This window comes from Triplophysa dalaica, chromosome 18, assembly GCF_015846415.1.
Source record: "Triplophysa dalaica isolate WHDGS20190420 chromosome 18, ASM1584641v1, whole genome shotgun sequence".
Taxonomy (NCBI): domain Eukaryota; kingdom Metazoa; phylum Chordata; class Actinopteri; order Cypriniformes; family Nemacheilidae; genus Triplophysa; species Triplophysa dalaica.
Window position 1 is genome coordinate 20,641,871 of NC_079559.1, and position 24,476 is coordinate 20,666,346.

The 24,476-nt window shown below is 37.8% G+C and overlaps 3 protein-coding genes across 4 annotated transcripts; 2 read left to right on the top strand and 1 right to left on the bottom strand.

The window, feature by feature from the left end:
- Positions 1–93: 93 nt before the first annotated feature.
- Positions 94–5,567, top strand: si:dkey-75a21.2 (uncharacterized protein LOC794385 homolog). Its single transcript, XM_056730134.1, has 9 exons — positions 94–228; positions 997–1,209; positions 1,327–1,472; positions 1,584–1,853; positions 1,994–2,055; positions 3,126–3,212; positions 3,303–3,362; positions 4,129–4,167; positions 4,246–5,567. The coding sequence occupies exons 1-9, from the start codon at positions 160–162 to the stop codon at positions 4,680–4,682; spliced, it is 1,383 nt and encodes a 460-aa protein (XP_056586112.1). The 5' UTR covers positions 94–159; the 3' UTR covers positions 4,683–5,567.
- A 333-nt stretch (positions 5,568–5,900) lies between these two features.
- Positions 5,901–18,088, bottom strand: qars1 (glutaminyl-tRNA synthetase 1). The gene is made up of 23 exons (XM_056730110.1): positions 17,930–18,088; positions 17,632–17,782; positions 16,625–16,734; positions 16,337–16,412; positions 15,419–15,483; positions 15,259–15,312; positions 15,108–15,168; positions 14,710–14,781; positions 10,220–10,305; positions 10,028–10,114; positions 9,849–9,948; positions 9,590–9,668; positions 9,256–9,495; positions 9,084–9,176; positions 8,735–8,872; positions 8,552–8,639; positions 8,314–8,460; positions 8,128–8,229; positions 7,953–8,045; positions 7,521–7,648; positions 7,006–7,072; positions 6,192–6,317; positions 5,901–6,115 (listed from the first exon to the last, which is right to left on the bottom strand). Exons 1-23 carry the CDS (start codon positions 18,038–18,040, stop codon positions 6,065–6,067), a joined length of 2,325 nt encoding a protein of 774 aa, XP_056586088.1. The 5' UTR covers positions 18,041–18,088; the 3' UTR covers positions 5,901–6,064.
- Positions 18,089–18,459: 371 nt separating this feature from the next.
- Positions 18,460–23,476, top strand: ogg1 (8-oxoguanine DNA glycosylase). Of its 2 annotated transcripts, none has more exons than XM_056773023.1 (8): positions 18,460–18,549; positions 18,982–19,128; positions 19,511–19,854; positions 20,989–21,168; positions 21,527–21,705; positions 21,938–22,085; positions 22,216–22,265; positions 22,349–23,476. In XM_056773023.1, exons 2-8 carry the CDS (start codon positions 19,019–19,021, stop codon positions 22,508–22,510), a joined length of 1,173 nt encoding a protein of 390 aa, XP_056629001.1. In that variant the 5' UTR covers positions 18,460–18,549; positions 18,982–19,018; the 3' UTR covers positions 22,511–23,476. The 2 variants fall into 2 exon arrangements, with proteins under 2 accessions (XP_056629001.1, XP_056629000.1); XM_056773022.1 differs by lacking the exon at positions 18,460–18,549 and adding an exon at positions 18,645–18,772.
- Positions 23,477–24,476: the final 1,000 nt, after the last annotated feature.

Consider the following 24,476-nt stretch of genomic DNA (forward strand, 5'->3'; position numbering starts at 1 on the left):
TTAAGCAATAAGATGTAAAGTGTTTTGGTATTAGTTGCATACAATCACAAGCGGATAGTTGGTGATTTCTAATCAGGCACCGCAAAGAATACCTAACGACAGTCGTGTGTCCATACAGTGGGTGCTTAATGTTTTCGGCTGTGTTGTTTAGCTGCTAAAATGATACTGGTAAAGTGTCCACACTGTATCGGAGAGGAAAGGGCATCAGAAAACACAGATCACGTGGAGGTTTGTATTTAATTCTATCAACAGCTGCTTTATCACCATTAAAGCGTTTGAGACATGAGATAATGCGAGTTAGCACATTAACGTTAGCAATGCGAAAACGATCCCTGCGTAATGTTTGTCATTAACATGCTCACTTTACAGTAATCTAATATAATCAGCTGGACTTTTAATATATAACTCACCGATGTACACTTTTATGCACATTTAGTTATTGTAGAGTAACAGTCTTATAGAAGCATTACATTATCCAGTAACGTTACAAGTAGGGATGTAACAATATTATCGATATCGTGTTATCGCAATGGCAAAATTGTCTCAACATGATCGTGTCGCGTGACTGTATGAAACGATAGGTCTTCCAGGCCTGACATAGAGAATGTTGGAAAAAATAATATATGTTGTCTTTGTCAAGATCCATCTTATGCGATTCTTTTATTTTATTTTTAGTTCATTTGACCCATCTCACACTATACCTCATATACGTCTAATCAACAGTTATGATTAGAGGATACAGAAGAGAAGATGCTTGATATGGCACGTTTCCAAGTCATCATTTTAAATAGCGCAATAAATTGTATACCGAGGTATTATCTCACAGTGAGATTAAAAAATTTTACTTCCCTAGTTACAAGCATGTCTCACTGATTCCAATGTTGATAAAAGAAACTGACATTCAATAACAAATGTGTAAACAATTAGTCAAGTCAGTGTTATTTAGCTACAGTAAAACATATTTGAGATAACCGATGTCAACACTTTGGATGGCAGAAACTCTTGCCTCCGATGTACAGCCATCTGTTGTGTCAACACGAGCTACTGGAAACGTCACTTGATGCCGAAAACTTCCGAGTGGGTCTAAGATTGCAGCTGAGTACAGAGGAGCAGGTCCTGAAGTGGTTAGATGACTTCCAGAAATCTTCTGCGTTAACGTGGAGAAAGTCCAGAACATACCCCGACTCTGGACGCTACAACAAATACAGAGTAAGAATAGCATCTCATTCCCCTGTGAAGATGTAAAAACATAGGAAGGTCCCGTTTGTTCTCAAGCACGTAATAATAATAATGCACAGATTCTGATCATCTGTGTATATCCCGCAGGTAGATTTAAGATGCCATCACAAAACCTACACTTCATCCAGACCACCCAAAACAACACCCAAAATAGTCAAGGCAAGCAAAAATACCAACTGCCCTGCGACCATGTTTATAATCCTCAAAAGACTCATGGTAGAGAGAAAGTCCAGGTGAGATGAGTCAAAGTACATTCATTCTCCAGTCAACAGTCATATGGATTTGGCTAAGTTTTTGTTTATGTGTACTCCTACATAAAAAAAAAACATATTCTATACAAACAGATCTGGAGACCCTCACATAGAAGACGGCTACTTTCTCCATGTGAACCTGAGGAACGAGCACAACCACAAACTCGCCAGTCCTGAGGTCATGAGGTGGAGGGACGTCTCGAGTGAAACTATTGAAAAACTTCATGAGCTCTTCAAAAGTGGACACTCGCCCTCATCTGCACTCAAGATCATCAAATACAATCTGCAGGAGGAAGAAGGCGAGAATTACATTTACGCCATAGCGGATCGCTCCATTTGTCCAGACCTTCAGTTCTGCTACAGGTCGGTAGAAAGCACACATGGTGACGGTGTGTATACTCTTTACTTCTTCTCTTATAAGCCTATCACAGGTATGACAGATATGAAGAAATTAGTTTGGTTACGATTGTGAACGTATTAATTATTCTTTCATTTCCTAACAGGTTATACCACAAGCTTTATCAGAATTCACTAGCTGCCCCTGCTGCTGAGGAGGTTACTACAGGTGAGGAGCTAAATGTCGCACTGTATGCAAGACTTTATTCTCTTCACGGAAACAAGTCAAGACTTTTCACTTATGTACCTTCGAATTTGTGTAAATTTAGTCTCAGACGGTGCAACAGTTATGAATTCCATGCAGGACTAAAGGCACGTACAGATTGTTCATCCAGTCATTTTTGTGACATTCATTTAATGAAACAGTTGGCTGTTGAAGGGTCCATTTTGACTTGATACCAAATCATGAAGATCCTATATAGTTTTGGTATAGCTGATGATATAACTAATAACCTTAGACGTGTTAAGGACTGTGGGGTGGTTTCACACACAGGGATTAGAATAAACCGGTGGTAAATCTGACTGAGCGTTCACACCAGACGCGTCATCATTGTCTGACCTCCTCACTCACTTTCTCCCAAGCAAGATCCTTTTTATTCCTGTTTCAATAAAAAATAAGATTTATCGAACAGCTCCATGTATCCACATCAAGCGACCATGATTACTCCTTCATTGTTGTTTCTGATTTCTGCCATCGCTCGCTACATCATAATCACGTCACTACTAGAGCAAGCTCCTGATTGGTTAACGCGGCACAAATATTTGCCAAAGTTTACATTTTTCAGCTCGTGCGAATCACGCGTTATGCACGTCAAACGCCTGAAATGCTCAATTCACGCCGCAGCATTGACTTAGCATGTACATCACTTACACTTAACACTTCATTCGCGTCTGGTGGGAACACAGCATTAGTTCAATTTGGATGTTTACGTAGCTTTTATAAATGTGTCTTTCGAAAAAAAAAAAACAATGGTGTGCATCTAAAGACAAAACTGTGGTATGTCAGTGCAAGTTGTTTTGAGTTAAGACGGATCTAACATCCAGTGTAGTCCAGGACTAGGCTTAAGCTTGGCCTGTGAAATCCAGCCTGTGTTAGAATGTCAAGGCATCACGTTTGAATGTACGCTCCTAGTGTTTTCAAGTTTCACTGTTTTATAACCATTCGTACACTTTTAACATTATGACTGTCATTGTGACTAGCTGTTGATAATATTTGTGTGTTTCTGGATGCCTGTTCAGAGAAGGATATTTCAGAGCAGCTTTTTAAGCCCTTGGAGTTGGGGAGTCAGTTGGAGACTCAGTCATGGGAAACTACAACAATGATAAGTAAGGTTTTCTAATGTGTTGAGGGCACATGAATATATGGCTGTGAGTACATCAGTATAAACATCATCTCATTTTCTCCAAAATGATTAGTTGAACCCACCGGATGCATTGAAGATAGAGTGACTGTGACCGTACCACTGATCACTGCAGGTAAAGCAGCTCACATTCATCATCGTCAGTCATTTTACTCTCTTTCGAAACCGCTCACATCAATAGAAAACAGGAACACTTCACCACTTGAAGTTTTGGTTCCTTTTTTAAAACCACTGTAAGCAAACGTCATCAATCCTGCTCCTGGAGATCAACTGTCCAGATAGTTCAGCTCCTGACGCACCTCAATAAACTAATGAAGATCTTCACGGTCTCTTGAAAATGACAGAGGAGGTGTTAAACTCTACAGGACAAGCGATCTCCAGGAATAGGGTTGACAATGTACGATATTCCCGGGATTTATTTAGAAATTTATTTATTTAAAAAAAAGAAATATAATAAAAATACATTTTGTTATGTCATAATCTTACATGCATGCAAAATACAGATTACTATTATTTTTAACATTTTTGTCTTATTTAATTAAGTAGAACTCTTTATTTTGTTGTGGTAAACATATTTTAGTGGTAATGAATATTTTACAATTTATGCAAATGAATAGACATAGGCTTGATGAATAAATACTCCTCAATCAGGTTAATGCTTGCTAAAACAAACTATCACCTAGTATACTATATACACCACTGGTCAAAAGTTTGGACAAAAGTGATCATTATTCAAGCCTGCATTTTCTTGTTCAAAAATAAACAGTAATAACTAATATGCTTTATTATTCAAAGAAAAAATGATCACACATTAAAAAAAATATTAAGCAGAACAAAATTGATGTGATGTAAATAGATGTTTCTATGCTTTTCTTGTTCAGAAGGAGATTACCTGGAAGAAGTCTGTGAGCCAGGGCCAAGTATGTTCACTTTTCATACATTCTTCAGTCGCCTGTTTCCATTTCACCCTGTTAACAATCAACACTGTCGTTTGACAGTATCTGTCTGTGAAGGTGCTGGCGAAGAGGTTGTTGGCTCTTTGGATGGACAGCTGGAGGAGATTTTTGGGAAGCTGAAAAAAAAACTGAGCGAGGACGCAACTTTCACACCCCCTATACGAGCTTTTGTTTCTAATTTCTTTCAAATGAAAACGGACAGTGTGCTGCAGTCTGCGCTCTTTTCCTTTGGTAAAACCACAGAGACAACAACAACAACCAATCAAATGACTCTTCAACCACCTGCAGGTCCACGGAGGAAAGTAATTTTAGGAGCGCGTCGATCTGTCAGTAGACCCCCAAAGAACTTAAGAAGAGAGCACCCGTACTGCAACAGCAGATCTGTAGACACTACCCAAACCCTCACGTTTTGCTTGCAACAAAGTAGCACCCTTGAAAAGACCGACGAGGTGCTCATCCCCTGCAGCCCACCACAGTAAAATACATGAAACTTAATTTTTTTAACACATTCCTGGTCCTTTCGGCAGATGATTCATTAGTTATTCCAAAAAGAAACGTTTTTTTGTGGTTTTAGTTTGATGTTATAACTTACTCTGCATCTGAAAGGACCGTGGCCGTGTTAAAGGGATACTTCACCCAAAAATGACAATTCTGCCATCATTTACTCGCCTTCGAGTTGTTCCAATTCTGTATAAATGTCTTTGTTCAGATGAACACAGAGAAAGATATTTGTAAGAATGCTTATAACAGATAGATTCTGCCCCCCATTGACTCCCGTAGTTAGGAAAAAATACAATGGTAGTCAAAAGTGCCCCAGAAAGGTTTTCTGTGCTAAATTCCTTAAAATGTCTTCATTTTTGTTCAGCATAAGAAAAAATATGATATAGTCATTTTGGTTAAAAGCATTCTTCCAAATAACTGTCTCTGTGTTCATCAGAACAAAGATCTTAGAACAGATTTTGAACAACTCGAATGTGAGTAAATGATGATGGAATATTCATTTTTGGGTGAAGTATCCCTTTAATGTTAACAGAATACCAAATAGGTAATTTTACTTGGTTTTAATGTAAATAATGCTGCCTTAAAGAAATCCTGACAATTTTAACTTCGGAATAGAATGCTGGTTTATGGTAATGAGATTCACGTCCCTTTTTTCTTTAATGAATTGCAGATAGATGCAAAAACATTATTTACTAACATTTATTCATTCATTTTTCTTCAAGTGAGAATTACGTTGACACTAAAAATACAATTAAGTTGTGACTTAAAGTAAACACAGTGTTTCAAACCCAGGTAAGGTGACTGTTACGGTTTTAATTTGCCATTTATTAGCAAGATGTGACTGAAATAAAAACAATCCTCCATCACTGTCTCATTTTTATGTCTGTCTGTTTCTGCATACATGATTGAGAAGCCTGGAACAAGGACGTTATCTTATCATTTTATTGTAAATTATGATTTATCGAGTTTTATGTCTGCTATATACAAAGAGCATATACAAACATTTTTGACGTTAGCCTTGACCATGACACGTTCAACAAATGACAGATTTTACAATCATGGCAATGGATCCTGTAATCAAAAAGTGTACAAAAAAGTTTGGGGATCTATCCCCAGTAAACACACATACTGATCAAATGTGTAGCTTAATGTCCTGAAAGACACTTTAGATATAAATATACACAGGAGACTTTAGGTTTACTTAAATATTTTATTTTATATTTCATTGGCAGAACTCAGCGGCGTGTAAAGACTTATAAAACAGTTGAACACTGGTGAAAAAGGCTTCATATAGTATTTGGATGATTTCCCTGGTTAGGAAATCTCACACAACTTTCTGCTTTTGGCTGTTTTCTGGCAGTCATATCTTTCCTGGATCCTCCTTGAGTGTAACAGTCCGGTTAAACACCAGCTGGGGGAAGAATTGATAAAGATGCACATTAAAAAAACAGCTTTTTTCAACTGTATGTCTCATTTTGTGAACGTACCTTTTCTGGCGTGCTATCAGGATCAACAGAGAAATAACCCAGTCTCTCAAACTGAAACTTATCAAACACTTTGGCTGTGCTCACAGACCGGTCCACTAAGGCACTTTCAACCACATCCAAAGAATCCTAATAACAAGAGAAAAAGTAATGGATCAAAAAACTAAATACTAATACTAAATGAAAAATGTTAAAGGGGTGATGTGACACGGCTAAAACAAATATAATGGTTTGTTTTAGATGTAATGCAATATGCATACACTATTTAAGGTTCAAACAAACCGTGCATGTTTGTGTCTCCTCTTTGCTCCGCCTCTCTGAAACACGCAGATTTTCTACAAAGCTCATGGCTCTGAAAAGTGAGGTGTGCTATGATTGGCCAGTTAACCAGTGCATAGTGATTGGTCGAATACTGCAAGCGTGTGACGGAAATGTCCATATTTGGAATATCATATTCATGCTCAAAAGCAATAGTACTAACAAGTACTCCCACATTACTTGTGTATACACTTATCATACCACCAACTGACGTAGATTTGTTAGAGTGTGTTTACACAAGGCGATTCTGGCAGGTCTGGGTGAGCATTTGCTTTTGGATAGAATGCATCGTTTGTTCTGACAGTTTCATTTAAGCAATTTTACGTTTCTAATATATCAACGGACAACTTATAACACAGAAAAACATGTATTAGCGCCATATGACCCCTTTAATAATTCAATAATCACATAAACTGTATGGTTGCATATGCTTTGAATTTTGTAGCAGTGAAGCCTACATTATTTATAATATATTGAGTGTTCTTGTGTATTGCCTTACAGGGTTAATGTCACAAAGGAATCCTGCAGGGACCTCTGCTGGGTCCTCTGGGTTTTTATGGAGGAAGCTGTAGAGAGAAAATTTGATCACGAAACGGTTGTGATAAACCATAGATCAGGGGTGCCCAAAGTGTCCTGCAGAGTTTAGCTTCAACTTGGCTCAACACACCTGTCTGGACATCTCCAGTCTGCTTTGTGAGACGTTGATTAGCTATTCAGGTGTGTTGGGTTCAAGCTTAACCCTCCAGGACTGGCTTTGGACACCCCTGCCATAGATAGACAGTCAAAAGGTACAATGTAAACAAAGTAATTATGATTTCAAAATAAAACAGAATCCATGCAGAAAGACAACAGATGTTTTAAAACACTAAATCCTTAAGTTTAGAGAAAAAAGAGACAACATTATTATCTGTTATTTTACAACTACTCGAATCTGCCTGAATGTGGGATATCAACACTATGCTGCCTCAGATAAACTACCGACAAAACACTTAGGAGTTAATGATAGAAACTTACAGGCGTTCATAAAGGCGCACTTCACATTGCAGAGGCTCGCTCACCCAGTGAATAAATGCTTTGGGTTTGTCCACAGAGTCTGAACTGGCACACGTCACCTCCAACTCAGACACTTTGCCACTGCCATCCTAAAACAGAGAGTCAGATCTTTTGTTTCTCAATGACGTACCAGGTTTAGTACAATCCAAATCCACAATGTAATAACAAGGTATCACTAAACGGCTTCTTTTGACAAACACGTTAAATTATTGTCCCAAAGATGCGTAAATTTAACGAGACAATATTTGAATCTTTCCAAACATTCAAAAAACGATAGAAGAAACCCTGTAAACTGTTCAATTTTTGCCTTTTTTTTTTTTAAATAAAAGTATATTCTTGCAAGCCCAAGGGAAGTGGGTGACCGTTTTCAGTGGGTAAAGTCTGGATGCACACCTTGATGACACGCTGCACAGAAATGACGTATCCTGCATGTCTCAGGCCCACCGGCTGATCTGGAGTCAGACGCTTATAGCCCTTCTCCATCACCTACAGCAAACACATGCCAAACGTCAGAAATGACTTCAACTCCTCACGTGGACTGATGGAACACTTCAACCTCCCTTCATACCTCCCTGAAGTCATTCTGCTCAATAAAGAGAGTCTTTGAGAAAGGAACCACATGACTGCCCTTGGACTCACTTGCAGGGAAGTCTGGGACCTGAATCTCTTTCTGTAGAGGAAGCAAAGTTGCCATCTTTTAGATCTACTGCAGTATCATCCATCCTCAATAAATCCATGAATCAAAAACACGTACCTTTGCATTGGCAGGCAGATTGGTGATGGTGACTTTAAGGGGCTCAAGCACAGCCATAACGCGGGGAGCGGTGTCATTAAGCACATCCCTGACGCACGCCTCAAGCAAGTGTGGCTCCATGGTGGTCTGTGAAACTGTCACGCCCACCTGAAACACCAGAATTGATATCAATGGCTGAACAGTCATGCACTGTTTTCTTTCTGGTCTTTATTTATGCGGTGTTGGTTCCTTGTCTCACCCGGGCACAGAAATTGTTGATGGCTTGTGGAGGGAAGCCACGCCTCCGGAGAGCTGTGAGGGTGAACAGACGTGGATCGTCCCAATCCCTGCACAACACACATGACATGACATAGTGACACGTTTAAGCCAAATGGCTAACAAAGTTTAACTGCTACCGGTGTGATAATTAGGATTGTGTTACCTTACAACTCCAGTTTCAACCAGTTTGATGATCTTTCTTTTGGAGACGACAGTGTAAGTGAGGTTGAGTCGGCCGTATTCCCACTGCACAGGGCAGTACACATCAAGAGCGTTGCACAGCCAGAAATACGACGACCGCCTGAGACGTACAAGCGTGAAACATGAATGCAGGACATATCCTGTTCACACCAAGACGCCTTTGGTTGTAATAATAGTAAAGGCATCACACAATAGAGCTCAATATCAGTCCGTTATCAAAGATGTACAAATGCATCCAAATTTAATTTCCCCGTTCAGTACGATAGTCAGAACTCAAGGAGTGTGAAATGTCTTTGTTTTTCGTGCTGTACCTGGCCTGGAACTCTTTGGTGCAGAGAGAGTGTGTAATGTCTTCAATGGAGTCACACAAACAGTGTGTGTAGTCATACGTGGGGTATATGCACCTGTAGACACAAAACAAGATAAGAGTGGCACGACATCAAGGCTAGACAAAACTACCGTGTGTGAATTCTAAGATCTCACCAGGTATCTCCCGTCCTGTGATGTGGCGTGTATTTGATCCGATAGGCCACCGGGTCCATTTTTCCATCTTCCATGACCAGTTTCATCCTGAGAGTGACCTCTCCCTCCGCAAACATGCCCTTCTTCATCCTTTCAAACAGGATTAGAGACTCCTCCACAGGCCGATCTCTCCAGGGTGAGGGAGGGACATTGTGACCCTTCAGCTCCTCACCACGCTGGTGGCACACGTACGCATGACCCCTGGCAAGTCCGAGAAACCACAGGTTTTATCTTTTCAACATCGTCAGGAATGGCATATTTGGCTTTAAATGCGGACGTTTGTCCATAAGCTCACCTGCGAATGAGATCGACAGCAAGATCGTAGAGACGCTGGAAATTATCTGACGCGTGCGTGATGTCATATGGTTGGTACCCTGAACAATGACAGACATAAACGTGAACTACTGGAGACAGAAATCTGTTGGGAATGGAATCTTTTGCTTTGGGGTTGGAGATGATCTGGAACAAATTATCTTGAGGATTTTTTCAAATGACTATATTACAATATTTCTGGTGTAATAAAGGTTAGGTTAACGTTAGCTACCAATCCTCACCAAGCCACTCCACCATGTCTTTGATGGCGGTAAAGTATTTCTCCTCCTCTTTCTCTGGGTTTGTGTCGTCATAACGCAGGAAGCAAATGCCGTTGTTGGCCTTCACAGAGACAAATGAAGTCAGATATCACCATTGTCTAGCTGTCTATGTGTGTGAGTGTGTGTATGTATATGTGTACCTTGGCATAACCAAAGTTGAAGTTAATAGCTTTGGCATGACCAATGTGCAGAATGCCATTGGGCTCAGGAGGAAAACGCGTGCGGACCTACAGTGACATGAAGAATAGCAAATGATCTAACAGCAAACAGAGATATGTGAACAACACAAATCTAGCATTGATCTTCTTTTCTTAAGACATGTAATGATGTACCTGTCCACGAGTGGTTTCCAAGTGCTTCTTCAGTAATGTCATGGTGTTGGGGGTCAAAATATAACCCTCCGTCTTGTAATTCTCTCCTAAAGAAAATCAAATCAGATCATTTAAATCACTTTGGTAATTCACCACTGTTCACCCTAAAGCCAGTGCTTATTTTTACCGCATACAATTATTTTCCCCTTGTTTTCCAAATCTATCTACACATTTACAAATATCTAAGAAGTCTGCCAAATTGTAAATTTGAAGGTGAATGAATAAAGTTATTGGCTTGGAGAAAAGGGAGTCGACTCTGAATCACGCAAACGAGTCGTCCTTGTTGAGATTCGACAACTGCCGCAGATTTACATCACTACATATAGTCCCCGCCTTCATTTTGCTAGGACTGGACATGAAAACTTCACTCTCTTCATCAAACACTGTAGCTCATGAAACTCATTCATGGTAGACCAATCACAACAGACTAGACCATCTGACCAATCAGATCAGAGTACTATGGAAGTTAAATAGTGACAAATGTTTTTGAAGCAAAGAGACGTGCTGAATAGCACTAACTGAAAAAAAATGCATTGTATTAACAGTTCTTGCATTTTCAGGTTCTGCAAGAATATTTTTTAAGCTGTGACTATTTCAAATTGAAGCATTTCACACTCGGTATCACAGTCTAAAAATTAAAAAAATCAAAATTCACCTTTTAAATTTCGTTAAAAAATTCAACTTGTTTTTGATTTCAACCTTTAATATTCGACAGATAATTTTCAGTCCATATTATTTCGATTAAAAAATTTGCTTCCACAAATTCAGGGGTTCAAATTCGGCTTGAAATTCAAAGTTTCACATCCGGGAATCCCAGGAAAAGTAATAGAGCGCCGATTCTACAAATGCATGATCTCTTCCTGCTGCCTGACCGTTTCACCAGCAGGTGGTGTAAGTCGGTTCTGACGAAGATCAAATCAAGAAATGCAGAAACTCTTTATATGTTTGCCACACAGTCCACTCATCTGCTCGATTAAGTGAATTTAGTTGTTCTCACATATAGCTTCTTATGTATCATCAACATTTTCAGAAATGTTTACTGACGCTTGCACTGCCAGTAGTCTGCACAGACACTCTTTAGGCCTGTTATGCTCAGACTTTGACTGCCGTCCTTCTCTGGCTTGAAGGAATTAGGTTATGTTTTACTTCAACACATCATGTTCACATAAATATTATGCATCATCAGCATTTACAGGACATTTATTGTGTTTAAAGCGGTCAAATACTGAGATCTCAACCAGCATCTCATTGATAACTGCTCCGATTTTAACACGTAGGCAACACTCCCAGTATGTACTTCTGTTTATATGACAAAGCAGCAATCTCTACAGACTTTCTTTTTATTTTCCTTACATTACCTTGTTTTAATTTGCGACACTCAGAAAATGATGGATGTTGTGGAATTGTGGAAACGTTCGTTGTTTTTATTTTGTTAAAAAAAAATAGAAAAAACAATCTTTTAGCCAAGCGAACTTCTTTAGCAGGCCAGATAAAATTGACCAGATACAAATAGACTTCACTTTCTTTAGAACCAGACTAGACCCGAAATGTCTTGTGCAGCCTGCTGCCAAGAAAGAGACCTCACGGCGTTATGTATCTAACTGCTGAAAGAAGGTGTTCCCCAAAATGTGCGACAAACTGCTTGAGTTGATGTCTGTTAATAAAATGCAAAAATGTCAATTACGGTATATACCTAATTATGAATTGAAAATTTTGGTGTAACAAATATTAAATATATTTAATTTTTGTCTTTCAAGTCGATTCGGTAAAAGCAAATTCATTTTAAATTACTAGAGACGCAATGCCATATCGGACACGATCTTTTGTCAACGTTTTAGATCCGAAGCCGCCGGGATCCATAAGGATCTCTAACAGACCTGTACACCTCATCGCAAAGTGTCTATAATGTACGTGTACAGTTCAGTTAAACGATCAAGTTTCCGTCTTTAAACTTATGATGACTGAATGAGATGCGTAGGTAGGTGTCATTATTATTGCAGTATTTCAGTTTTTTTTTTTATTCATTGGTTCATTTAGCCTAATAGACTATACTTGACTATATTTTTTGTTCTGACCTCAGAGATTTCAGATGAAAAGTAGGCATCATTATTTCCAGAGATATGTCTCTTTTAAGTGGTTATTAGTTTGTTTAAGTTTAAGCATTTATATCCTACATTTTCAAAATATTTTACAATTACGTTTTTAAAAAATACTTTACTTTTAATTGGTTATTTATATTGTAGATTATTTGACGTTGTGATAAAATAGTTCAGGGCCTTGTTCGTATATCTGTTTGCACTACTTTTTCATTTCCTACACTGTGGTCAGTTTTAAATGGATATTTATTGCTTTTATTCTTATTTAGTTTTATACCAAAATAATACCATGGCATGTGTCATTAAAATAGCTTCATGAAATTAATTTATTTTATTTTAAAAACTCAATACACAGTATGGTTTAGTAAAGCACTGTTATATATCTATTTTTTCTCATCCCCGAAACTCAAACCATTATTTGATGACTTAAGATGGTGCTTATCAATAGCACGATTTTATGTTTGTATGTGGCAAGCTACAGAAATTTGCGTGCATTTGATACGCAGGTGTAATTTACACACACTATCTTAACCAATATTGTTTTGCTCCTGTATGACATATCGGCATATTGCTCCCTGAACTCTTTTTACGTTAATTTGAATAAAAATGCTAAATGCTGCTAAATTACTTAATGTTAATGTATCATATGCCCGTAAAAAGTAATGAATACGTATAAATAACAGCCAAATACAAACATAAACTCGTACTCTAGATAGACAGTACAAGGAGATCCGGTAGAATATTAAAATAATTAAATTAATATTATAAATGTATGACTCCATTGATTCCAGGCCACCTAGAATTGTGCCCGTGCTCCATGTCCTTTCCAGGGCTGACAGTGGTGAGCTAAGCTGCCATTACAAACCTCAATATTTTTTTTCTTGATGGTGTATAAGAAGCTATCTATGAGAACAACTAAATGTACTTAATCGAGCAGATGAGTAGACACCGTGTCAAAGAGTATCTGCATTTCTTGATTTGATCTTCGTCAGAACCGACTTACACCACCTGCTGGTGAAGCGGTCAGGCAGCAGGAAGAGATCATGCATTTGTAGAATCGGCGCTCTATTGCTTTTCCTGGGATTCCCGGATATAAACTTTGAATTTCAAGCCGAATTTGAACCCCTGAATTTGTGGAAGCAAATTTTTTAAATCGAAACAATATAGACTGAAAATTATCTGTCGAATATTAAAAGTTGAATTTAAAAACAAGTTGAATTTTTTTAACGAAATTTAAAAGGTGAATTTTGATTTTTTCATTTTTAGACGGTGATACCGAGTGTGAAATGTTTCAATTTGAAATAGTCACAGCTTAAATGTACAACCATATTGAATTGCAGAACCTTAAAATGCAAGAACTGTTAATACAATGCATTTTTTTTCAGTCAGTGCTATTCAGCACGTCTCTTTGCTTCAAACACATTTGTCACTATTTTACTTCCATAGAGTACGCTGGCGGAAAGGACGGGGTAAGACGAATTATTTGCCAAACTAATCATTTGAGAGATATAAATCCCTTCGACTCCCAGACTCAAGAAGTAAGCTAAGAAAACTGCCTATAATAACAAAATAATATTGTTATTACCCCTTGAACGTAAACTTGTTGTTAGACACTACATAAACAAAATAGCACCATAAACATCAAGGAATATTTACTCTTTAAGACGTAATATATAAAGTCAAGTGTCAAATTAGTTATGTAAACTTAATTCCAGTTTATTTTTCATATTCCGTTGACTTTTATACTTTTTTAAGAAAACAAGACTTCACAGACAAGGCTTAGGGCTAGTCGCAGACTAAAATGAATGTTTTAGGACACTTAACTGAAAATAACACCTTAAAACATATCAACATGTATTTTACCATGGCAATTTACAAAAGTAATTTAAATATCCTAATTTAACTAAGGGTCTGTGAAACATACCTTGGAAAAAAAAATCTAGTGTAAATGTATCTTTGCCTTTTTTATTCCACAAGACAACGAGACAAAACGTTACAAATTCATTCCTCTGCAGTTATTTAAGAATGAGTGATTTGTCATTTTTAAGGTGATTTTTTCCTGAGGATTAATGTGGATTTAAAGGAGCGATACGTTGCAAAATTATTGCTGCTGAATTTATACTTTGCTAAACTTGATTTTTTTCTCTCAGTACTTTACTTTTCCTTTGCAGATTCTTAAGTTTTACTTGCGAAGATGCAATTTTTTTCTTGATAGCCTATTTTAATTTGCAAAACTTAAGTTTTGTTTGGAAATATTTTTTTTCTGTTGCAAATATATATGACCCTATTTTTGCTCCATAGTGTAGTGTTTCTGGGAAAGTGTAAATGAGCAGATACAGTGAGGTAAAGACTCACCTGGCTTGTGGAACTTGAGAGCTTCACCTCTCAGCTGCTCCATCAAAGATTTCCCCTCCGTGTTCCCGTCACCTATAGAGGAAGAGACAGATTTCAATACCATCTTTTCAGCATTTCATTTTGTTTCAGTTTAAATAAAAAGTAACTGCATTCATGATCAATGAGAATAATCTGGAAATCATTTAAATGAAGAACTAAACATGATGTATGCACAAGCATTCTTATAGCAGAGTCAATAAATGATGGTGTTTAAATTATACTTCATACCTATATTTCGTATTTCTGACCTTAAGTGTGTTTTGTGTAGCTGTTTTGCAACCATGCACTAAAATGTGCTGTAGAAATACATTTGACACTTCTGTGAGATGTGGCTTCATCACTGACACCACTTATCTTACCGTTTACAGCAGAATCCTGTTTCGGGTTCAGGTCTTTCTCAACCGCTTTGGGTTTGGCTGCCTGTGAGGAGAGAATCAAAAAATGTAGAGCATTTCAGAGCTAAATTTGAAAAGAGTTGCCAATATCAGAGTTCCCTGTGTGGAAGCTTACCTTGGGCTTTTTCTCCAGGTCTGCTTCGGTTTTTGGACCCAGAAGATGCAACACCTGAAAAGCAGCACCCTCTTACAATGACCAAACTAATAAAATGACTTCAAATTATAAATATCTATAAATATATATTATATATATCCATTTTTTTATAAACACAAACCTGCATATCCACTTCATTCTTTAAAATCTTGCCATCAGCCCATTTGAGAGCAGCTCTGGCCTCTCCTGAAAGGCACAAACTGAAGATATTACTCATCTGCACAATACATCACTGTACATATAGAAGAATAAACACAGGGTTCCTCGCCACCGTTTGCATACTGCTTTGCACTGTACGATGACCGGAGGCTGCTGACATCAGCTTTACAATGTGAAGTATTCCTATTTATTAAGTAAGGGATAACGTACAGGCAGCACCGAAGGGGCTTATTTGGCGATAACAGCCAGTTGCTTGTACATTACATGGCTACTTGAAACTTGAGAAAAAACTGGACATAAAATATGAATTTTAAACATTTTATAAGCTAATATTTACTGAAAGCAGACCTTCTGTGAAGAAAAGCTGTTTAGTTTCGGTTGTAAAGTAAGAAACGACGCTCAAACATCACAAACCAGAAACTGGTTTTATCTTTTGTAAATATAATGTCATATATGTTATTAAAAGACATATTTATGATTCATTTTTGTGTAATATTGAACTGACCCTCTAAAATGATTTTCAGCATCCGAGTTACAGGGTGTGATTAGTTTTGAGCGGTTGCTATTTGAAAAGAACAACCCAATGTTGCATACTGGCCAATCAGAAGCAAGCATTCAAATGAGGTATGTAATAATATTTAAAACTTTAAAATGTAACATTCTACTTAATTAATTTAATATTACATTATATTATTGCTATTTATAGACCGTATAATATTGCTTCTCTGAGATAATCAGAGTGTGTGTGTGTCTGTATTTGTTCACCTTACTTTAATGTTTGTCTTATAGTCGATACGTTTCATGTACAGCTACTTTGTAACAATAACATTTTTTAAAAGCTTTAAATAAATAAAGTTGACTTGACAAAAGGATGTCTCACCCATGAGTAAGCCCATGTTGAAGCGATATCTTTCTACCAACAGCTGACCCTTGTACTTCCTGATGATAGACTCCACCTGTAGAAGAATCAGAGACATTTCACCAGCTGACAGCTATAACAATGACATTAAATCATTTTTACAAGAAGTTGCTTGCTTGAGATTCGGTGGAAACATTGGAAACTCTGTTGTAAAATGAAGGATGGCAATACTAGAAAGTAGCCTCAGAACCCAAAAGGCTTTTCAGAGTTGACATTTGTGTCAAAAGATTGCTGAAAGTGCGGCCCTACCGCATCCTCGATCTGCTCAGGTGTGACCACCACACCAACTCCACAGAACGTCTCAAACGCTTTCCAGTCCACAGGGTCCTGAGGATGACTCTTCATAAAGTCCAACGCAGCTGAAGAAAAAGAGACGGTGGGTTAAAATATCTTGGTAGCAACCGTCACACAGTCTGTTATGAAATCCCCTAGGAACAATCAGCGAATTAACATAAGACACATTTTCATTTTTCAAATATCTGAAAGTCAGCGCACATGCTTCGTGGTTCAGTGTCTGAGCATCTATGCGAGCTACAATTCGTTTATAGTATACAAAGTTTATTCAATTTGGAAATTCTGGCCTGTTTATAATTCGCCGAATATCAAATCCTCAAAAGGCTCTGGTGGTTGGTCCCTACACTCGCTAAAGATCAACTGTCAGACTGCGTTTATCTGGCCAGAAGCTCATCTCCACACTTTACAGAAGGAGGATGTGGCATGCGTCATGTGACACATCAAACAACATAACAGGGGCTTTTTTCTGTGCTTGGTAAGCATCTATAAACATTACTTATCCTGTTAACCTTCATCATCGCAGTTGAGTTGACCTGACAGACGATGCAGCGCCTTCCCAGTTGAGCATGTTTCTTGCAAGAAGAGTTTTATGTTTACTTCTACATTAGAGTTTGGTTCTTTGCCACTTTCACTTTTGCTTAGCGGGGGACTGCTGACATATATAATGACACACATCCTTCATTATAGTTACTGTAAATACAATGTGTCCTTTGCGATCCTATAGACACTTCAGTGGTTTGTATAGCTCGTAAAGTAAAATCAACATCCTGAGAAGCATTCTGTATCATTCTCCTATTTCTATAACATATTGCACATATTTGCACTTATTGTATAAGCATTTCAACATCATGTCAGTTTCACTTTGCTCTTTACAAATGTCCTCACATTCAATATGAATAATTGTAATGTTTGTGTATTTACAAATATGAATGCAAGTTACTAGATGTGACGACAGAAGTTACCTGACAGCTGCAGATCGGTGGTTATTTTTTGTTTGATGATGTATTCTGTGAGGACGGACAGTCGATTCGGATCTTTGAGTCGACTCACCATACTGTACAGTAGAGTGCCTGCAGTCTTATCAATGCTGGCGGACCCCAGCAGCCCTACAGCCTGCACAACAACAATAATCACACCTGTCATTCACAGGAGCATGAAACTCCTCCAAAAACTTCTCATTGATGATGTCATGTGAAGAGATCTGCCTGCTCGCTGCAGTGCATCACAGTATGTTACACATTATGTTTACGGTGGTCGTACCTGTTCAATAGCTTTCTTGAGATTCGAAGAGAGGGTCTCATTCTTTTGAGTTTCCTTCGCTTTCTGTTCACTAAGACCAATTGACATGAAGAGAGACACCACGTCCGCCATTTCTGCTGCCAGGCGCACGCACACTACTGCGCTTCCTACAACTCTACGGGACTCATTCACCGATCCTCTTTCTCCAATCATATTTAGAGTCGCGGATCCGTCGTCCAATCAGATTCATCCTCGGTGTGCTGCTCTTGACGATAAGTTGCATCAGACGTGCATTTCCATGTGAAATATGAATTTGTCAACAAGTGTCATATTTTAATACATACATAAAAGGCATACAGCCATATAGAATACATATAAATGATGATATACGCCTACAGGCGTAGACCATAGTTTAAATAAAAAGACTTTTGCTTTGAAGTCACTCCGGGAACGTTTTCATATGTCCAGCTAAACTCGGTGAAAGTTATTCAAATACTCTTTTGAATGGATTTTACAAACACGGTAAGATTTGTTAATAACCTACATGTATTTAGTTATGTATGTTATTTTCCGCTGATCGGCACATATTTGTTATTAAGTAGTTAAAGTGATATCGCCAGGATGATGGGTTTAATTTTGTGGTAAGGTCACATGTCTTGAAATTAATATAAATAACTTTATACCAACCTATACTAACATTTTATACCAATAATAACGTGAATTAAATGTGTCCAAAGGGGGGGAAACATGAGATTTAAATATTACGTATTCGACGCGCCCCCTGGAGGACAACTGTTCCAGGTATTAGCTAATAGCTAGCAACACTTCGAGCTAAATGGATTATTGAGTGCACTCTTATTCTAGGTAACACTAATAATTACATCTATACGGACACGTGCTTGTTTTAAATAATTGTACAATATTCGTGATTTTGGTTAACTTGCGTTGATGGTACTAACAGTATTTATAAGGTGTTTCACTTTTGATTTGTGCAAACAATCGATATTTCCTCATATGTTCTCATAGCATCTTTAAATCCAAAAAACACATTTCTTTGGTTATTCTGTTATTAGCTGACGTCATCTCTCCTCATGGTGTAAGAGTGGTATTATGTCCACGCATGTCGTGCTCTCTGCTGGATGTAAAGCATGGAGGTCTCTCTCGTGCCGTCGGGCAGAACTCTGGCTGGATCTCACACTGGGATGCGGTCAGACTTTTCGGTACAATCTGAATCATAAATCAACACCTTTTTTGTATTTGATGAACTGCTACTTCGTTAATGTTTCTTATTATTGTTTATTTCTATAGCACAGGTTTGCACTGTTGAAAAGCAGCTTCACATAATGTGATATTCAATGACAATGAGGGAAATGTAGGGCAGGTCTGAACTTTATCTACAGACAGGTGTTAAAGGGGTCATATGGGGGAATATGTGTTTTTCTGTGTCTTTGGTGTGTTACACGTTACCCATGCCAAGTTTTTCTCTTTTGGATATTCATCATTCTAACAACATGTACTGGTATATCAGGCACTATAAGGAATATGTAAACGGGATACATTGTGACATTTATTTAGTTGATTATGTGTCTTGGTATTTCTCAGGTGGCGTGAGACTGCAGATGGACACTGGACTGGTGTAATGCGGGGGAAAGTGTGGACACTGACCCAAACAGAGAACACATTATGGTACTATGTGTATGGGCATCAGATGAATCCAGGAGCAGAAAGCGGACAGAAGTGTAAGGTCAAGGAGGAGAGAAGGTCAGGAGGAATGATGGATATAAAAGAGGAAGAGGGGAAAACGTGTACTGTGATGTCAGATCTTGACCACAAAGATGAGGATCTCCTAAGGGACTATTTCCAATTGGATGTTAAGTTAGAGGACCACTACAGACACTGGAGCGCAGTGGACCTGCACTTTAAACAAATAGCTAATGTCTTTACAGGTACATGTTCAATTCAATTTTATTATAGTGCTTTTATCATTGACATTGATCAAAGCAGCTGTACAAGAAAACCAAAACCAAGAAAAACAACAAACGTTGTTAAGTAAGATACATCTTAAAAGTGAAATAGAGAAGGGAATAAAGCACACACAGACACATATAAACACGCATACATAGACATTGTATACAATGTACAACTCGCATGCTATTACTGCAAGTCCTACAGATGAGCTAAACATACTTTAGATATGTTATCAACAGGTCAAAGGATTCCTGGAAAAACAGATATATGTCTTTTTATTCGATTTGTCTGATATTTCTGACTAAATGTTCACCTTTCATTATTTGAAATGCTACTCAATTTGCATAAACACTGGAATGGATTATCCAACAAAAGAAATCATTTGTTATCATTAGTAAATGCAGTTAAAACTAACATGACGTGACAATGAGCAATATACTTTTGAATGTTATAGTTACAACCTTTGATTATAACAATGTAATAGTAAATAGTAAAATCATCATGAACTAAAATTAATACATTTTGTTTTTAAACATTTTCAGAAAATCGTGTTTATTAGTGTGCATTCCAATTAATGTCAATCAAACTGCAAGTGGGATGTTTTGATTAAGTTATAATGAACATCTTAATAACATAATAAATAGCATGATTTTCCAAAAAAGTTTTTGCAAATAATCTCTTCTGTTCATAGTTAGTACATATTAGCTACTGCAATAACTAATTGTACAACCTGTTTGTAAAGTGTTAAACGAAAAACTCATTTTTGTTTTTGGATGAATCTGGTACATTACTGAGGATTTCTCATATAATGTTTTGTTAGGAGTTAAATTCCCTCCCCATTCATAATGATGGCAGTGGCACATTTTATTAATATCTGTTGTCTTGGTGTACCTCAAATTGTCCTGTTCAACCTATAACAATGATCTTCTGGCATGAACCTAAAACAAATTAAATCACAAATGTCATTTCAAAGCCCAACATTTTAACTTATGTCTGGAAAAAACATTGATTTCGGCGCAACCTTCTGCTTTTCCTACTCTATATGGGTCAATCAGAAGAACATGCAAAATATATATTGAAAATATAACTTATTTTCTGTTTGTGTTTTTCAGGAGTGCGTATGTTGCGTCAGGACCCCAGCGAGTGTCTTTTCTCATTCATTTGTAGCTCTAATAACCACATCTCACGGATTCAGGGGATGATTGACAGACTGTGTCAGACACTCGGGACACCCCTCTGCACGCTGGATGATGTGGCCTATCATGATTTTCCCTCTCTGCCAGTTCTTTCAGGTATACCAGCACTAATTGTATTTTTGCGCATAAAGTACCACAGCTTTCAATGACAGTCTGACTGTACACTGATCCCACTTGTTGTGCATCTGCTTAACACATTTACAAAAGTAGGAACAAATGAGAGAAAACATTGTATTAATAAGAAAATAGAGAGCAGGGGTATGATAAACATGAAATTTGTATAACGGTCAATAATACACTTTAATATACAGTACAAACACATGATGGAATTCTGGAATTGCTCAAATAGACACCGATGTGTCATATGTACAAATACGTTACTCAATATCATCCACACCATATGAAAAATGATGAAAGTGCTTCAAAGGTCCATTTTTCTTTGTCTGTCTGACAGATGCTAGCGTGGAGATGCGTCTGCGTGATTTAGGTTTTGGCTACCGTGCACGCTTCCTGCAACAGAGCGCTCAACTCATCGTGAACTCTCACGGCCCGGACTGGCTCAAGTCACTTCGCAGCGTTGCCTACCTGCAGGCCAGAGATGCGCTCCGAGCACTTCCTGGAGTAGGTCTCAAAGTAAGTGTACATTTAGTCAGCACAGTTGTTTGTGCAGATGGGCAAACTATGATTAGAAAGACATTTGAGATGTTGAAGAAGCATATTTACATACAACAAACTTACATCTAAATAGTGACTCATCAGGTCTGTGAGGTATAAATATCACCCAGTTGAATGCTGAGGTTTGTTAATGCCACACACAACAGAATCTGTCTTACCTCCTTGAGATGTATTTTTGCCTGGTGTTCAGGTGGCCGACTGTGTGTGTCTGATGTCACTGGACAAGGCTGAGGCTGTTCCTGTGGACACACACGTGTGGCAGATCTCCAAACGGGACTACAACTGCGCCGCCGGTATCAGCCAAAAGACCCTGACCGATAAAGTCTACAAAGACATTGGTCAGTGCATAAACCATGAACAAATGTCAGCTAGTTTATGCTATTTGTTTAATAATAAAACAAATCAATCAAGTCACTTTTATATAAGATAACTTGAATAACGGTGTCATGTTTGTTTCTCTGTTTGCAGGTGATTTCTTTAGAAACCTCTGGGGTTCTTATGCTGGCTGGGCTCACTCGGTGAGTTATATTGCACTACATTCATCAGTTAATACAGTTACCGTACATTTGGTTGACCTCATTTATCGCCTTCTGTGCGTTAGGTACTTTTTTGTGCTGATCTTAAAAGATTTCAGAAGCTAAAGGAAGACATTCCTGTCCTGAAGGATGAGAATGAGCCAAAAAAGATCAAAGAAAAAAGAGATGATGGAGATGAAGAAAAACAGAAAAAGAGGAAAATCAGCAAAAAGCGTCAGAGTACATGACTTGTGAAACTGCAGATCATGTCATCTGATCCATCGAAACTTTAAAGGGACAGTTCGATAAAAAATGAAAACTTTCATAATTTCCTCTCATGTAATCTCATATCTGTATAAATTACTTTGTTCTGTTGAGAAGATATTTGAAGAATGTTCGCAATTTTCAGTTCTGGGACATCTTTGACTACCATAGTAGTAAAAATTCAAATGGTTGTGAAAGGTGCCCTAGAACTGTTTATTTTCCATAATTCTCCAAAATAAATGTATACACATTTGACCGTATTTGATGACAGAATTTTAATTTCTGGATGACCTTCAAAGAAGAAGTTCACTTCAAAATGTGACCCAGTCATTTTTATTCCTACTAAGTCAATGGGGGCAAATTTTGAAGTGAACCAATCCCTTAATACAATGTGATTTAGTAAATAATTAGTGTAGTGAATGAATGTATTGCATTTGTCTGGATTACAAACTGATTGATTTTATTTGTGATTTTAAAGAAGAGGATTTTTTTTTTATGCGCACCTGTACGCTTTCAGACGTGCTGCGTAAATCTGCATTTCAACACACACAACAGTTTGTTGTTCCATCAGGCTTTGTGAACCGGTCAGTATAAAACTTGTTATAAAATTAAGAGTTGGCTCTACAATCTACATTTAAGTGCAACCATCGTGGACACATTTCATTTTGTCATCAACTAACCAAGAGGTGTGAAACTTCTGAAGAGCCACAGAAGCCAAGTTTGTAACCCCAACTGAACACTGCAGAACAAGATAATATGGATTACCTGAAAATTACAGGCAACTGGTTTGAGTGAAAACTTTTATTGACTAACCCTTCACATCCAGCTATGTTCCTTGCGCAAGCGCAGTGAGGGACCACTAGATGGCCCTATAGCTGAACTCCTTGAGTCTGGTTTTAAAGACTGTTCCCTGCAGTCCATTATAAAGGCCTTATCCTATGAACCCTAAACATTTTCAGACCGAAACCTTGCGGATGTTGGACAATATAATGTTTTAACAAACCTAGACAGCATCTGACACTTTATTTACGGTGCACCTTTAAGTGTGCAATTTATTGTGCTCTCTCAGGCATTTGTTTCTTTCTCGTCAAACTTGTCTCCCAAAGTTCCTGGTATAGTAGTAGGAATACTTTAGTGATTTAAATATTGAAATAAACGTTTTTATTTCGTAAAAGTAATACATTGTGTTTTTTTTCTAAAGTGTATAAACATGCATGTAAGCAGTATGCATTTCATCTTTTGCAGTTTGCTGTATCTTTGTCGCTTTTTTTCCTGGTGGGTAGAACTCCTTTTAATCCCACAAACGAATCCTAACACTACCCAATCACTCTTTGGGTCAGTTTGTCAAAGGAAGGTTATGAAATAAAAACATGTTTTCTAGTGTCTTCTAAACCTTTGCCTCTTTTCTGTGTTTGCTATGTGTGCAGTCGGATCAGCAACTCATCTTTATTGTGGTTAGTTCTGACAGGCGTCTACATCTGACATGTAAACGCAACTCCACTCCATATGATGAAACAAGAGGAACCTTTTAGAACCTTGTCAACAGTCTCATTGAATAAGCTCAAGAACCTAAACATTCATACCATGTCATCTAGCCAAAGAAACTAAGAGGGACAATGAAAAAAAGGAGAGATTGGATTGAGCAAGTATCTTATGTAAGGATGACCCATGCAATGCCACGCTGCAATGTTCTTTCACTCAGAGACTTGCCAAAGGCACGATAACTCACACAGCAGAAATGTTTCACCAGGGTACCAAAGACTTTTCACGAGTCATGTGGCAGTCCAGTTACTCTGCTCCCGTTCTCAAGCAAATATGTTATGTTGTCTGTACATTTCTGTATGGTCAAAGACCACCTTATTCAGACAAGCACACTGGAAGTAGAAACTGGTGCACAAAGATTCAAATGTCAAGGAAAGTCTCTGTTGTTGTGTTCCCAACTGTAACTTT